The sequence below is a fragment of the Ciconia boyciana genome, chromosome 18 (genome assembly GCF_034638445.1).
Source record: "Ciconia boyciana chromosome 18, ASM3463844v1, whole genome shotgun sequence".
NCBI lineage: Eukaryota > Metazoa > Chordata > Aves > Ciconiiformes > Ciconiidae > Ciconia > Ciconia boyciana.
Genome location: NC_132951.1, coordinates 6747746 through 6765182, shown reverse-complemented (window position 1 = coordinate 6765182; position 17437 = coordinate 6747746). Strand labels below are relative to the sequence as shown.

The following is a 17437-nucleotide window of genomic DNA, read 5'->3' as shown; positions in this document are numbered from 1 at the left end:
CGATGCTATTAGGCTATTGGCTCTTCCGCTCCCCGGGTTGGATTTTTAATTGGGTGGCTGTGGGTTGGCCGGCGCCTCACCTGCCGCGCAGCGTCATTGGGCCGCCGCTCTCGGCGCCCCCGCCCATTGGTCGCACCGCCCCTCAAGTGCATTCCGATTGGCCGTGGTGGCCCGGCCCGGTATCCGGGTAAGATGGCCGCAGTCGGAGAGTGCTCGCTCCCCGCTCCGTGGCGGCCGGTCTCCCTCACTCACGTCGAGTATCCCGCAGGTAAAGCTCCGTTTCGCCCCCGCCCGGCCTCCCCGGTGGCCGCCGCGCCGCTCTCCTGGGCGGGCCCCGCCCGCTGCTCCACGGCACCCCTGAGGGCCGGGCTGGCTGCTGCGAAATAGTGAGCCATTGAGCGGCCGCCCTGAGGCGGCGAGGCGCGCGTGCGCGCTGGGGGCGGTGGGACTCGCTGCCGGATAGTGAGCCGCAGGGGGACTCGGCCCTGCGCATGCGCTCTGGAGAGGCGCCGTGCTCCAGGGGCTGCTGAGCCCCAGGCGGTGAAGGGGGCCGGGGGGGGGGGGGCGAGGCGCGGCCCTGTCCCGCCGCCGTGGGGTCCTGGGGCCGGGTCTGCCCTCCCTTGTCGCCTTCCCCTCTCCACACCTCTGCCTCACCCCCCTCTGCAGCCCCCAGGCATGTCTGGCCATGTGTGGCTGCTCCTGGGCCTTGAGGTGTGGGCCCCACCCAGGGCGTGCCTGCTCCCCACAGCCCCGGTGCCACCCCACAGCGGCATGGCGGGGCCGGGTGTCCCCTCCCTGCCCTGCTGTTGGCTGTCTGGGCTGATGCTGGAGGTCTGACTTGGTGTATCACAGGGCCAGCTGGCCCTGGTGTTCCCTCGTGGCATCCCAGGGAGCCGTCCCGTGGCAGGGTGGCCCTGCCCCTCCGGTGGGCTTGGCTGCCAGGCGGTTTTTGTGGCTGTGCTGGGAGCGGGCCCCGGTGTCGTGCTTCGATCAGGCGGCACTGTGGGAAGTGCCTGGAGGACGACAGGCACAGGGCTTCCTGTAGGTCAGCTCTTGGCATGGTGGGTTTGGGTACAGCCAGTGTTGAGTGCCTGCGTGCAGGATGGGCTGTTCCAGCTTGGGCAGTGGTGTGATCCGTGAAGGTCCTGTGCTGTGTGCCCCTGGCACTGCGTGCCAGCAACCTGGCCCACGTTGTGGTAGGATGAATCCCTGATCTACCAGTGTGCAAGAGCGAATGGGTCTGTATTCAGATAGCAGCTGTCTAAGCAGTGTCTCATTAGTACTGTGGTCTCTAGGAGCTCCTCTTCCAGCGCTTTGTGCTGTGCTGGTTTTGGGTGAGATAGAAAAACTATTCTTTTTTGGCTGCTTGTTGTAATCAAAGATAATAGAAAAAGCAGGATGTGAAGTGTCAGAGTGTTAGTATTGACAGTCTGGTCAAAATCCAAATTTGGTGTTAACACTGTTCTCAATATTGCTACTTCTCCTAGTAAGTCCCCAACTTGCCATAGAGTGTTGCTGTACATCCTGTTTCAGTAGGTGGATTTTAGTTCCTCATGAAAGCTCCTCTCAGTAGTGCAATACCTGGCAGCTTTATCTTCTAAAGTGCTTGGGGATCTTCTGGGTTGAAAGTACCCATTTATCCAGAAGACTTGAAATGAGACAACACTGGAAAGATCTGGTGCTGGAAATACATTATTTCTTCCCCCCTCCGTATAGCTGTGTTGTGGTTTTCTGTGATACTTTATGTGAAAGATTAGCATTTCCTTTTCTGTCTTGTATTTTCCTTCACCCTATACATTCTTCTGCCATCCTGCTTCTCAAATATATTAATATGACAGTTTGGGGGAGATGGGGGAATAATCTTTCCAGTAGTACAGATATATTCATCTCTGTGTCTTATCTCTTTATCTGAACCTGGCAGTATACACAGAGCGTCCTGTGCACTATTTGTTGGATTGGTTTGGGAAATGAAGGTGGTCGAAATTGCTGCACAAGGGTTATCTCTCAGATCTTAAAGAAGGTGACTAACACGATTATTTTCTCTCTGCATTGAGTGCTTTTATACACGGAAATGGAGAAGATGATCGCGTGGAGGGGGTAAATCACCACTAAGATTAGGGTTATGTTTTGAGGGGATGAACACTGTGTTTGTCTTGGATAAAATGTAATTATGGAAGCCTATAAAGTGGAGACAAAGGACTAAAACATTAAAACAGCTGGAGGTACAAAAGTTTCTTAATTTATTTTGGTCTAGAAAAATGACTTGCAGTAAGATGGTAGGTATGATACTTTTTACCTGGATTTGGGGAAAGTGCTCCAGCTTTATTTTGGAAGCTGTTTACGTTCTGTCTGTGTACAGCTTAAGTCCAGGTCCATAAAGCTGCTAGATAATGTGAACTTATAAAATAGTGATGTTGGCAGTATGCTCAGCACAATGGAGTTAATGTAGCTTTGTGCTGATAGAGAGGGGTCAGAGTGAGAAGTAGATCCTGCTTTTACCAACATAAAGTATTAAGCTGTCTTGGCATGTCATACACTGTTTTGTTGTGTGGCAAACATCTTTTGCTCTTGGCTGATCCCAGAAGCTGCTGGCCTGGAGTGCAGCGTGCTGAGCCACTGTGGCAACTGGCTCTGAAAATCTCATGTCTTTTAAAGACTTCTAGTGCAGAACTGCTGTTGTCCCAGCTTTCATCTGCCAAGAGTGATGGTCCCTCTTGCTGTGACCAGGTGAAAAGCAGTCACTGCTGATTTCTGTCTGGCAGATGAAGCCCATTATTGGGCTTCTGCTTGTAATTGTGAAGGGGAGAGGTGTCTCCAGAAGGGTGCTCGTCCTCCCTGTCTTTATCTAATGTTTCCTGATCAATAGCAATATAGTGTAAAACACCAAACACCCATCCTTACTGCTTGTGTGGCTGCTCAGTTATCCAGGGCTTTCTGTGATGTCAACTTTGAGCAAGATCAAATGAGAAACAGCGGATGAATGCTGTAGTAGTCAACTGCAAACTGGTCTGAGTAATGGTATCTTGGAGACCTAACTGAAATATTACCCATAGTAAATGTCAAGATCAAACACAGGGAGAAGAAACCAACAATGGCAGTGTTACTTTACTGTGTTAAAGCATGCTGCTGAAGAGCACAGTCTTTAAAAATAACATCCTGATATCACTTTCAGAAGTGTTTGGTCCTGGAGCTTTTCATATCAGCTACTGTACTTTGGTGAGACCAAGGAATGATCTGGCATAGTGTCAGGTTGCTGGCAGGTAGGCAGGAATAATGCTGCTTCTGTATGTCTTTCCAGTAATCAGATGGTGATTGCATCAGGATTGTTAAGTCCTTTGATAGATATATAAAAGCTATACTCTGAATATGTCTAATTGCTCTTTGAACCCATTTCTGCTTTGGATCTCACAGTATCTTTGGCACTGAGCTTTGTAACTTAATGTGGTTGTTGTTTCTTTTCTGCTTTTAAGTCCTCTGCTCAGTAATTTCATCAAACACTCTCTATCTCAGTATAGTGAGAGGTAACAAATGTTTGCTGTACATGTCTCCATATCATTCATGACTTTATAGAACTGTTGTATCCTCTGTTTTCCTTTTTCAGCTGGTAATCTGAGTTATTTGATATTTTCTGAGTGGCTACTGTTTCATTCTTGTTATCTTTGTCCCCTTTCTATTTGCCTCTTCCATGTTTACTATCCCTTTTTAGATGGTGACACCAGAATTGTGTAATAAATTTTTGTAGCGCTGTAACAGCAGCTTGTTTTGCTCTTAAAAATGTTCTTGCCTTTTTGACTGCTGCAGAGCATTGGATATGACTCTGAAGGTATTGGCTCTCACTTAAGCCTAAGGGTTTCTTGTTTGATAACGACTAAACTAGATCCTGTCATGTTGTGTGTATAATTAGGGTTGTTTTTTCCCGTATGTGTTGCTTTGCATGGGATGACTTTGTTGCAGACTTAAAACTCATCTTCAGGGACTTCCTGTCTGTAGGGTGAGTTTCACTGGAGAAACACTGAGTTCCTGGTTTGTTTGGGTTTTTTATTATTATTTGGAGAAAAGGAAAAAACTTCCTCTCTTCAGTGCAGCTGGGATTCTTACATCTCTGGGACCTTCTGGACCTCCTCTTCCCATGTTGGACAAATTCTTTAAGGAGAGAAACCTGGTGTGCCAAACCCTTTCTCTGCAGAATGACAGAGAATCTTCCTGTTTTCTCAGTTGTGAAGGGTGTTTACTACAGTCAGGCAGAGTTGGAGAGGCAAGCGTGCAGAATCAACCCATTGGTGAAAAGGTGCATTGGAGCAAAGGTGCTCGTGCTGTGCATGTACTTTGGCTTAGCAGTTCTTGTTGCTATTCAGTATCAGCACATGTTGCTCCTATAGGAATGCTTGTTCTGATAACCCTTGCTGTGATTTCTGTTTAGGGTGGTAGCTCGCCAGTCAAGGCTCATTTTGTAGCTAGGTAATATCTGTTGAAAGAAGCAGATACCACTCAGTTGTTTGGCTGCTTTAATGCAGGGTTTTATGTTTAATCTTCCTGCAGAAGTTTCATGTCTGATGCATGCCTTTTATGCTGTAATTTAAAGCCTCCTGAAGATATTTTTACTGTCCCACAGCTTGTGATATCAGGATATGCGCAAGTTGAGGAAATGACGATCCATCATGAATATTTACTGGTGTAAATGCACGACACACATACACTGCATGTTGTCTGTGCAACTTGCACACATGCATTTAGTCAAGAACCTACGACCAGCAGCAGTGTCACAAATAGATGCTTCAATAGGAAGCAGTGGTGGCAGTGGTAAAGCTAGATCTTGTGGTAGGATGTGGTTAGAGTGCTGTTGATTCACATTTTTACATTATATACAGGTTAAGCTAATGTGGTGAAGCTTGGATATTTCCACTGAAAGAATGCTGGGTAAAATGTTGAATTGGAGCAGAAGCAGATGCTGAATGAAGGCTGAAAAAAATAGCGTGCTTCTGAGCTATGTATAGTGTTTCACCTGTTTATCTCTTGGGTGCCTAAAGATGAGGTAGGTGGGTTCTTTATTTTTGCATCTTGAGCCCCAAATGATGTCCAGGGAAGGCTGGACTTTAAAAAAGCAGAATTTAAAACAAAACAAAACCCAAGCTATATATTAAATAGATTTTCCTTTTGCATTTTTCCAGGGGTTTTGTCTCTGTTCTTACTGGTTGGAGGAACTGCTTTAAAACTCCCAAGTTTAGTAAAATGAAGAAAAATTAATGTTTCTAAAAAAGGGGGGGGGGGGCACCTGCTTGCTAGATCTGACCGGACTTGAAACCGTTGGCTCTCCTGCAAGTCCCCTTTCCCTGGGAATAAGTCTCTGAGTGCACGGGAGCGTGAGAGTAGATAGAAGTGACACAAGTAATCACGCTCTGAGGCCCCGGGAGCGCTCTGCGGTGATCAGTGCTGGTCTTTCTCTCGGAGCTTGCTTTGCCTTCTTCACTGGGGATTTCCAATCATTTCGGAGCTGGTTTTAGTTAGTGCAGCTCTGCCTTAAACCGCTAATCTAGCGAGTACATTTGTGATGGCATTAGTGAGTTCCTGGTGTAGCTCCCAGGGTATAGCAAAAGTGCTGCCTTCAGTTAGTGCACAGCTATTTATTTGCCTCCTCCCCTAGAGAAAGTGGCTTCAGAATGTGATTCTGTTTGATTGCTGTTAGCCACGGTAATATGAAATATTACTAATGCTATCTCTGTTCTATTTTAAATGGACAGTTGAAATGCTTGGGGAGCCATTGTGTTAAGATTGTCTGAGTAAAGGACTTGGTACTCTGCCTGCAGGCAGCATCTGGGAGCGTTGGTTTCTGGTTCTCCGCCTCAGGTTCAAGTGTGGGTTGTGTGCTGTTGAAGTCTGGGTGGCTTGATTTATTTGGTATATTATCATATAACATAGTGGAGGATTTTGAGTTTGGTACTGCTGATGCTATTTAAATTAAAAGACTACTTCCTTAAGTATTCTTCTGCCACCTGCACAAGAAATAGAACCCCCCTGAGAAGATAAATAATCTGGTTTGGTTTTCTACTTGACAAAATTATGGCTTTTAGTCTTGAAGTGCTAAGCCTTTATGTACCATGGGTTAATGAAGTGAATGACCTGAAACATGGTGATTCCTTGCTGAGGAGCTATCTTCATTTGGTAACACTGGAATTGAGACTATTGGAAAGTATTACTAAGGCTTTCAGGGTAGTTTTGATTGTCTGGTGGTTTGTCTCATGAATTCCCTCATCATTCAAGATGGATTAATTTTGTAGAGAGTTTGTGATTTATGTAAAACCATAGGGAGCTTGATTTGCTATTGCCAGGTAACTGATACTGTCACTTACATTCACTTTGCATTACCGTAATATATTGCTGTTCTGCATTTGGAACCCACCTGATGCAAGGCGAACCTGCCATATGGTGCAAGAAAAGTTTCAAATTTGGTGTCTTCTAATGCTTTTTCAGGTTAAAAACAAAATAGAACCTCACTTCAGTGCAAACCCAGTATTCTTGGGGGTTTTGTCCTCCAGCTGTTCCTAATTTCACTGGTGTTGCAAACTAAAACTCCTGAAAGTAATCCTTGCTGATGAGGTTGCTGGTTCCAAATCTAACCCAGAGTCTGGAATTCAAGAGGGATCTGTGCACTGTACCTGATGTAACCGCAGCTATGTGGCAATAACATCAGCAGCATGAACTTTGTAGCAGTGCAATATTTTTTTTTATCAGTTCCAGTATTCGGAGGCTGAGGTTAAAGTCCATTTTGCTAAGTGCTGTTTTAAAATCTGAGTGCGTGGGCTGAGGAGACTCAGTATCTTGCAGTGGAATTGATCTAGGAATGAGTCCAATGCTCAGCCTTGCAGAGGCATCCTGTTTCCTTTTGAGAGGAGGGAGGAAGGATAAATTTATGTGCGGGCTGATCCTTTTGTGCTCAGTGATGGGATGGAGAAGATCTAGTCTCTGAGAACCAATATAGGAAGTCCCCTGTCTCTTGACTTGCTCACTGGGTTCATACTGCATTTTTGTAGTGACTACTCTCTTTAAAAGATTCTCTGGTAGATAGTTCTCGCTCTCCTGATGTGAATTGCTGATCTTGGAGCAAAATTACTCTAGTAATTTTTTGTTTCCGTGGAATTTATGCTGACATCTTCTCTCCAAATACTTTTGTATGTGTCCTTTTTCAGGGAACAGAGGGAAGAGAAGCTTAGATCAAAATACACAGCTGCTCTTTACTGTTTGCTTACTTCTGTGTCTGTGATAGTTCAGGATAAAGGTTTTGAGGTACTTTATGACCTCTTGTGAGGTCCCATTGCTGCTCCCTGATTCTCCCTGGGGGATAACTAGACTGTTAGCTATTTGGGGTGGAGGCTCAAAGTCACTTCTGTGGGCTACAAGTGGGCTACTGGTTAAAAAGCAGTCTCCTTTTTTTCCCTTTATCTTCTGCTATGTTTAGCTATTTATTTCCTCCCCATTTTGCTAATGCTAGTGTTCATGCAGACACATGGTGAGACAGATTAGGGAGCTGATCCAGCTGAAAACTAATGCATTTTAGTAAGGGAGTGGGAAAGGATTTGTTTGGGGAGTGTTTGCTGGTAATTGCTGGCACAGGGAGGCAATATGAATGAGGGGGAGGGAAAGACGCTGCCTCTTTTGCAGCAGCCTGTGCTTATGTTGGATTAAAGTGACTCTGGGCCCACACCCATGGTCATTGTAAATTGGCTGGCAGTAATCTCTGCTGAACGATGCCAAGCTCTTCTCATCCCTGCTTTTGAACCTACAGTAAGCACTGCTGTCTTTCTTGCTTCGGCTCCTCTCAGGCTGGAGCAGCAGTAGTCAGTCTGCAAAATGGAGACTTGCTGCAGTGCTGAGTACAAGTGAAGTTCAAACTGATTTGTTTCTCTTGTTTGTTTCCCTAGGTGACTTCTCTGGTCAGCTTTTAGCTTATTTGAGTCTTGGCCCAATATTCATTATTGTTGGCTTTGTAACACTCATCATATTCAAGAGAGAGCTTCACACGGTGAGTCCTTCTCTCCCTCCCCAGCTTCTTATGACAAAAGTATTTTCCTTTGTCACCTGGTGCTCCTGTATTCACACTTCTTTTTCTCTCTTTAAAGAGCAAGCTTAGGTAAGGGCATCTTCCTGTCAAAGAACAGCAGGAGACACTTACCACCTGTACCAGGTTAAAAGACTGCTTAGCCTTTGCTGACTTTTCTGTTACTCTATGGTATGTTTGGGGAATTATCTGTCCAAAAACATTGAGAGAGATGTCTGAGGAACTAAAGAATCCTGTTGCAGAGTAGGAACACTCCCAAGATCCAGTAGGATCACAGCACTAGTAGGTTCCTGCAAGATGGGCAGCTTATGCAGGAGATGGATGGTGTCTGTAACTCAGTAGGATGTGCTTTCTTTGAACTACTGAGGCAGAAAAGGGAATACAAAATAAAACCTACAGATTCCCAAGGGAGTGGATCCGTCTATAAGGGCTGCTTCCCAGCTGTGCATCTAATACCAGGGACAGAAGAGACTTGCTTCTGTCCAAATGACCAACAAGGGACTCTTTTGTAATATGTAATGCTTTCTGTCTGCTCTGACAGGTAGCTGGGAATCAGTGTCATGGATGAATTCCCTTTAGGAGGTATAAACCTCTTGTAACATTTGCCCTCAGTAAACAGATAAAATAGGGGCCAGTGAAAGGATTTTGGCAGCAGATTTCTAATACAGGGCCATGGTGTCATGGGAACCAGTGGCTCAAGGGACCTGGGAATGGGACTTCTAGGTTATTAAGCTGATGCTAGCTAGGAGAGGCAGCTGTTAAGTTTTGGCAACCCAAAGGTTTCTTGTTGACCCAAAAGAGAGAACAAGCTAGACTAACTATTGCACAAATTCATAGGTTTTTGAATACAGGGGCTTATTACGTGTTGGTAATGAGACAGGTGTTGAGGTTATTCCCAGTTCTTTATGTGCAAAGTCACCATTGAGCTGGAGAGAGACGCTAGCTGACTTGCAGCAGCCTGACCCGTAGCTCAGGACATAGAGTGAAAAATTGCTTCGTCATCTGGAATGGGACTGAGTATTAAGGAGGCAGAGTATCATCACCAGCTGGGAATTTGATCACAGTAGCAGGACTAATTTAGGGGAGGTGTATGGACTATGGAATTAGAGTAAAAATAAATGCTACCAGTCTGGCTCAGTTCAGAATGTGACTTCATTTTAGAGTGAAGACAGCAATTTCAAGATGAAAATAGAGGGAAAAGCAAGAAAGCCTAAAAAGTCACCTTTTCTAAGCTATTTACCCAAGTAACAGTGTGTGCACTCCCCCTGTTGGTCGTCGGGGAAAGACAATCCCTTAAAACCTGCCCTGTTATAAAAAAATGTCACTTTCCACACTTGCTGGTGGAAGGATGCTAACAGAATTGCTATACAGTGCCATTTTTGTCTCTTTCTGTGTATCATCTGCTGAAAAGCTGCATATACACAGTGTGTTGCCAAATACACAAAGTGGGCTGAAAAAGAAATGCTTTTCTTCCTTAGGTAGAGGACTTTGAAGCCATTGGTTTTAAGTCTAGTAGTCAAAAAAGAAAATTAGAAACATAGGATTTGGGGTTTTCTCAACAGAGAGAGCCTGGTAAGTAGATGGATCTTTTAGATAGGATGACACAGTTGTCTTGCCTTCACAGATCTCTTTCTTGGGAGGGCTGGCATTCAACGAGGGAGTGAACTGGTTAATAAAAAATGTAATCCGGGAGCCTCGTCCCTGTGAAGGTATGGTATGGCCCATTGGTGTCATGGTGTTGGTTGAGTTTTGAGTGGAATGCAAACTGGGGGGGGTTAGAGGGTATTTTCTCCTTTGCCTCATGTTGGCTTTGGATGTTTGGGTGTAAGAAGGCTGGCAGAGCCGTCTGAGCAGAGACGTGTCCTGTGAACCCATGTGCACATACTCCAGCAGAGTGGTCTGGCTTCACATCTGGAGCGTTCCAGCTGCTATGTACAGAGTAGACCTTGACCATACTCTTTCTTCTTCTCTTCCCAGAAGCCCATTCAGCAGTGACCACAAAATATGGGATGCCGTCCAGCCACTCCCAATTCATGTGGTTTTTCTCTGTCTATTCCTTTCTGTTCCTTTATTTAAGGTAAAAATTCAATGTAGGTTTTGGCTGTTAATGTGTTGAAACACCTGGAATAGATGGCTCCCTTACCGTGTGCCACTTTAAGTGGCATAATGGAATTAAATCTGAGGAACTGCACAATTTTCTCTGGCTAGGGTGGATGAAGCATGTCTATCTCAACCTGAATGTAGGACTGTAGCTACCATTGCTGAAAATTGAAGGGTACGGGTGGGCCTCCTATGCCTATTTGGGTACAGGTCTCCCGATTTGCTTTTTCTAAGCCATGGTGATTCACCAGTGTGAGGGAAGAGGGGGGAATAGGGAGGAGGAAAGAAGAGCTGCTTTCTCATGTGTCTACTCAGTTTTGTCAGTGGGGTTGTCTGCAATCTTTTAGGTAATACCTGTTGCCCACTTGCATGACCTTTTAGTTCATCTCCCTTACCAAGTACTGGTTTTACGTGCTGTGCTTTTCTGAAATTCTTGCTGGGGCATGGCTCTGTCTTGTGGCTCCACGTATGGAGGAAGACAAAACTCACAGTTCCTCCTAGCTTTGTGGACGATGGAGGGACTCTGATGTCTTGGCTCCCTGTTGCATATGCTCAGCATGTGCCTTTCACATCAGTTGCAGTAATTGTGAGCATTCTGCCTTCCATCACAGCAAATTCTTGTTAACAGTTGGAGAGAGAGAAGTATGGCTTTTTGGCTTCTCTTAACTGCTGCCAGTGGGACAGATTGCTGCTGGGATGGTATCGAGCTGCCCATGACGCCCCTGGATTAGAGCTTTCCTAGGGTTTCAGAGATAGCGAGAACAGAGATAAGGACTGCTCGGCTCCCTGCCACTGTGCTAATGGCTCTCCATCTCTTTCAGAATGCACCAAACAAACAATGCGAGGTTTCTGGATTTACTATGGCGACATGTGCTGTCCATCTGCCTCGTCACAGTGGCTTTGCTAGTCTCATATAGTAGGTATGGAGCAATTGTTTGTCTTATGCTCTCATACAGTCCTGTGGCCTTTAACAGCCAGCAGACCTGTCACTCCTTATCCTGTGTTTCTGATCTAATTCTTGATGACTGCATTGTACAAGTCGGAGCTTTGCAGAGGTCGCTGTGTTGCAATGAGACCCTTCAAATAAGCAAACAAAGGTGTTACATGTGTGGTGCTTCACAGAAGCATTTATAAAACCTAAGATCAGCTGAGCCTGTACCAAATCCCTGTCAGCTCCATTGCCATGCTCTAGCCTCACTGCCTTGCCCTCTTTCTAGCACTAATCATGAAAGCATTACACCATGCCTTGGCACACTGGCATCTGCAGCATGTGAATTGCTACAGTTGATCAATCTGATTGTTTTGCTTGAGCATTAGTTAATAAAAACATTTATAGCTGTTTGACCTGTAAGATTTAGTTGTATTAGGATGAATAAAGAAAATGAAACTTTGATAATGATTTTTTTTCCCCTTTAGTAGACTTAAAAATATATTTACACATATAAAATGAGCTCCAGTGATTGGAAACAAGACAAATTCAGGCTAGAAATAAGGCCATGTTTTCCACAGGAAAGTAATTACCTGTTGGCACAGTTGACTGTACACTAGAGCTGATTCCTTATTACTGGTTATTTTTAAAATTCTGACAGGACAATTTCATAAGAGATGTATGGTCTAATTCAAATAAAAATTAATTTGAGGAAATCCAGTGGCCTGTGCTAGGCAGAGGGTTAGATAAGATGATCTTAATGGCTTTATGATATATAGGTGAAAAGAATTTTGAATGTGACTCATGTAGCTTGTGTGCATGGATAACTTAACAGAGCATTAATACAGCTTTCTGAATGGCTGCAATCACGGTAAGTACGCTGTGGTTGTGCAGCCTTTGTGCTGTCACATTTGAGAGCAACAAAATCATAAAAAATGTTGTCTATGTTTTTGAAAGCCTTTAAGCCCCAGCTTTGGTGGCTTGGAGGGGACTTGTCCTGTTACTGGCTTTGGTAAAGTCTCTGGTGGGAACCAACAGTAATAGTTCCTCAGCTAATCCAAAGATACATGAAGAAGAATGTGCAGGGTTACTGAGCTAAGCTCAAACTAGAAGTGCTCTAAGCTGAAACTGCTGTAGCAGGGAAGACTGCTTTTCCCAGTTTTTTTCCCACTGTTGTGGTTTAGCCCCAGTTGGCAATTAAGTACCACACAGCTGCTTGCTTACCCTTCCTGCCCGGTGCAATGGGGGAGAGAATCTGAAGAGCACAAGTAAGAGAACTCATGGGTTGAGATAAGAACAGTTTAATAATTGGAACAAAATAATAATAATAAATTGTAATGAGAAGGGAAAAAACGAGAGCGAGAGAAGAACAAAATGCAGGAAAAAACCAAGTGATACAACCACTCACCACCCGCTGACCAATGCTCAGCTCGTCCCCAAGCAGTGATTGCTTCCCCCCAGTTTCTATACTGAGCATGACCCCATATGGTACGGAATAGCCCTTTGGCCAGTTTGGATCAGCTACCCTGGCTGTGCCCCCTCCCAGCTTCTTGTGCACCTGGCAGAGCATGGGAAGCTGGAAAGTCCTTGACCAGTGTAAACATTACATAGCAACAACTAAAACATCAGTGTGGTATCAACGTTATTCTCAAATCCAAAACACAGCACTATACCAGCTACTAGGAAGAAAATTAACTCTATCCCAGCCAAGACCAGCACACCCACTTTTTTGCCAGCTTTTTAATGAAAAAAAGTAAGATGTCCACTTTTAACATCTGGAGGATAACTTGCTCAGAAAGTCTGAGGGTCCAGTGAAACATCAGCCCTTGAATCATACCTCTTCATGTTTTAAAGCCTGTCTAGTGACTCTGCTCTTCCACTGCAGGGTTTATTTGCTTTACCACACCTGGAGCCAAGTCTTATATGGAGGTGTGGCAGGAAGCATTATGGCCATAGCCTGGTTTGCCTTCACACAAGAGATATTAACTCCTCTCTTCCCAAGGATAGCTGCATGGTAAGTCTCTTCATTCTGTGGAGGTTTTACTCCTGCAAGGCTGCATTTTGTGGATTGCTGTTTTGCTCATTAAGTGAGTCCTTTGCAATGAGCTGGTAACACAGGTGTAGTAGAATTACCTGGCCAAAGAAAATTTTCCTAATCAATCGGTGTAAAAATTGTACATTGTGTCTGAACCAAAACAAATGTAAAGATACTTCAGTGTCTAAAATTTTAGTTGTAGCTGTGCAAGCCCTGACTGTAAATGGGCTGCCCAAACTTCTATGAACCACCTAAGTTATAGATGTTAGACATGAGAATTCCTGGCTTCTGTTCCAGTTTTGCATACTGACTGTTGTGTAACCTACTTGTTCCTCCATGTTTTCTTGTGCATGCATACACAAATAATTGTATATCCTTGCCTGATATGGGTGGGAGAGAGAGGAAGTTTAAGCAGCTGTGGCATTTGTAAAGCCCTACTAAAGCTGTGAGGGGTGGCAGAGTGCTTGAGAAGCTTTTCAAGCAGAACAGACCTTTGTTAATGCAGGTGTGATGACCTAGTGAAATTGCAAAGCCATTTAAATGTAATATAGTCTGGAAACATTGTATAAGGAAAGAATAAACAAAACCCTCTTGGGTTTTTTTTAAATTTAACAAGGAGCTCCTTTCCCAGACTGAAGGGTAATAGAATAGTAATCTTAACTCTGGAGCAGGTTTTGTGCTATGTTTTTATTTTGATCAAAATTGTGGTGGAGAAAAAGTAATTATTTTCCCCTTTCTACTACCTTGTCCATTTCCAGGCCAATTTCAGAGTTCTTTTTAATCCGAGATACCAGCCTCATTCCTAACATCCTGTGGTTTGAATACACAGTCACGAGAGCAGAGGCAAGGTAAGTGATCTTGGGGGCTGGAGGAGCTGTAGCTGGTTTGACTTGTCAGATGTAGTTATTAATTTATTTTCTAATATGTAGATAGTTGCTGTGGGTAGAATAGTGCAGAGTAAAGAAATACCAAGTTGTGGGTTAACTACTGCATCTGGAAGGCGAGTCTGTTGGGGATTGTTTGGGATTAAAGAATGTTTCATTTAAGTAGTATTTCAGCTCCCTAGCCCATGTTCTTTCAAAGCAATTGTTTATAATCTTGCACCCACATGTGAGGTTGTGCGCACTTAAGACATGATGGATGTTCTAGGACTGTAAAGAGTAGGAAGGACTGACTTCCTTTTTGAGTATGGTGGAGCCAGCTTTATTTTTGTGTGGAGCTAAGCAGAGCCTTACTTTAATCCTCCTATCTTTTGCTCCCTGGTTTGCTGCAATACCCTGCAATAGAGTTGAGGCCACCTCTCTCACCCTGCCCTCTGTGTTGCTGTTGCAGAAACAGACAGCGGAAGCTGGGTACGAAGCTCCAGTGATTCAGGAAGTGTGGGGACCAGAGCGCACGTTTTAAAGGAGACAGACAAGAGCAGAGACCTGGGAGCAGCAAGGAGCCTTTTAACAGACGGACCAAAGGAACAGGCAGGGACCATACCCAAAACCTGAAAGCCTTTGCTCTGTTTTAGCAGCTAGCTGGATGCTCCCTGATGCATGTGGGACTGTGCAGGAGTAGAAACTCATTTTCAACACAGATGCACATTGCCAGTTGGAATGTACCATCATGTCTACGTCAGGGGAGGGGGGAGAAAATGCCTGGTGTCATGTTCGGGGGAGGGAAAACCAAAAATGAATCCTTTCTGTGACTTTTCTTTTTTTTTTTTTTCCAGCATGAAATATACACACTATTTATTTATTTTTTTAAATGGAACTATTGTTTTTGGGGTGGGTGAGGCATTGTTTGTGTGTTTTGTTTTTGTTTTCTGTTTGGGTTTTTCTTTTTGGAAGAAGATGACGAAACTAATCTCAAGTAGATCATGCTTAATTAGGACTTTTAATTTTTAAAAACTTCTTAGGAGGGAGGGGAAGTAGGATGGGGTGACTTAGGCAAAAGAGAGAGGAAGGCTTCCTTTCCTTTCTGCAACCACTTTGGGAGATCAGAATCAACTCCAACTGCACTTTGTACAGATGGAAAGAAAGACTAAAGATCTGATTTTTAACACTAGTGATGGTTCCGCAGGGAAGCCTGCATGGATACCATTAAGGGGAGTGTGTGTGTAAAACAAAGGAAAACCTGAAATATACTGACTTTTTTTTTTCCACTGCTGCTCCTGTTGTGTAATTAGCAAGAGTGTCCTTTTCAGAATACCTTCTAGGTGGCAAGATTATCATATGTATCTCACATTTATTCTATCTCTTCGTTTATACTTTTATTACCTCAGGGTTGCTGTGATCTGTACAGCTTCTGTTGTTGTACTGAGTGTGCTACCGATGGCACTAGAAAGCCTGTTGGTTGTAAGCAGTGCTGTGCTCCAGTAAGAGTCAGCCCAAAGCCTTACAAAATTCAGTTGCTAGTCTCTGTCTGAAGCACTGGATTTTTAATTTTTTTCTGTTAAAGCTTAAGTGAGGGATTTTTAAGAATCAACAAAGTGACAACCATAAATGAGTAACAAGGCAAATGACTAATAACTAGGTCAGCTGCTGTCTGAATTATTGCTGAGTCCTTTTAGAATCCAACTGTGAACTCAAGTAGTGAGCTTATCCTAGCAGAGACTCCTACCAATTACTACAGTGGCTTGGTCGGGTTCTGCAGTAGTAACCTTGAATGCTGAACTCCTACAAGCAAGTTTTGCTTTCCATCCTTCTTCCATTCTGATTCTTCATTTGGACAGTCAGCTCTCTGGATGCTGTGTCTCTGTGGGAGTGTGCCTGCCATCTGTGTGTGCTGGTGATGCCTACAACTTCTGTGGTCCATGAGTTAACCTGGCAAGGGCTATACTCAGTGCTTCAGGGCTGTGCATGGACACTTTCTGTATTTCTAGTATATAATGCAGCAGTTCAAGTGTAACTACAGGGGAGTATTTATTCAAAGCACAATTGACTTGAACTTTCACAGATAAAGGACAGCTTCTGAACTGGCTCAAAGGTCATCGGTGTGCCTTCGATGCAGTCATGTGAGCAGAGGTAAAATGACTGTCACATCTCAGTCTTGCTGCCTGTTTTACTATCTCCACTTTAACCAGACTCCTGCATTATAAAGCTGCTTGAAGTGTTTCTGAGATGTGTTTCTGTTCATCTTGATTATTTTTAATTTTTTTAAGTTTTCATCTGTGCCTGTTGCCATAGGAGTTTGTGTGTTCGTATGGAGTGGGAGCTGCTGTAGAAACTGTTGGACAACCAGAGTGTAAACTGTAGAAAGCAGTGATCCTGATCTAGGAGATCAGGAATGAAGGCTGTTGAAATTTCTGTGTTTAAGTAGCTATGGGTAGTAAACTAACTGTTTTCAGTTGTTACAGCAAATATATATTTTTAAAGAACTGTTTAGTTTTTGCATAACATGAACGATCCTGTTGACATCTGAAGGACCTGAGCACTGGATCTGCTTTGAAGATGCATCAGAATAAAGAGGCATCTTGCAGCTTTCACAAGGACATTTGATCTGACTTTAGAACAGCTCTGTTAAAATGAGACAGGACATCAGATAGGCCACATGACATGGTGGTACCATATGTTTCAGTTTGAAAGCTGGTACTAATCATGTATGTCTTGCAAACCTATTTATTTTCTCTTTATATCTCTTGTAAGTTAACTTACAAAGCCAGAAGGGAGATCACAACTCTCTTCCCCAAGGACAAGGCTGAAAGAGTGGATTGTTTCAAGAGTGGCTAGCACTTCCCTAGCCTCTCAAGCTGTTATGACAGACTGCTGGAAAAACTATATGTGGAAGCACCTGTTGAGAACTAGAGCATAGGGAAGAGGTTTCATCTCCTCATGGAGAGCAGTGTAGTGTAAAAAGCTGTTCCACTTCATGTTGCCTTCAAACCCAAGCTTCCTACAGTAATTCTTAGGAGTAAGGGAGAAGAGCTCTTGTAAGACACTATAATAAACTCTCCTCTGTTCTCTGTGAGTTGTTTGTAATCTGCATCTTCTGCCTACTTTTGCTGTACCTTTCCAGAAATCTTTGCAATACTTGATATAGTAGAAATTCCTTAGTGATCCCATGGATTTTTCTTAACTAAATGGTGCTATGCAGGAAAAAGATTTGAGCTCTGCCTTATTATCCTACACTTGTATGAAGTCTCCTGCCACTAGTTTTCTGAAATGGAATATTTACTTTGGAATATGTGGCTTTGCAAGCAGATGCTTTCTGTTCCTCCCCTGTACTCAAGGGGGCTGGATGGAGATACAAAGACAATAAAAGGAAGGTGACAGAATGCTGTGGTTCACTGTTCTTGCTGTCCCCATGCAAACATCCTCCCGTAAGGGCAGTTACG

The 17437-nt window shown here is 44.0% G+C and overlaps 1 protein-coding gene across 1 annotated transcript; it reads left to right on the top strand.

Moving 5' to 3' along the window:
- The first annotated feature begins 111 nt into the window (after positions 1-111).
- DOLPP1 (dolichyldiphosphatase 1) lies at positions 112-17383 on the top strand. The gene is made up of 8 exons (XM_072882956.1): positions 112-268; positions 7917-8017; positions 9678-9762; positions 10031-10130; positions 10975-11073; positions 12967-13095; positions 13875-13964; positions 14449-17383. Exons 1-8 carry the CDS (start codon positions 193-195, stop codon positions 14483-14485), a joined length of 717 nt encoding a protein of 238 aa, XP_072739057.1. The 5' UTR covers positions 112-192; the 3' UTR covers positions 14486-17383.
- Positions 17384-17437: the final 54 nt, after the last annotated feature.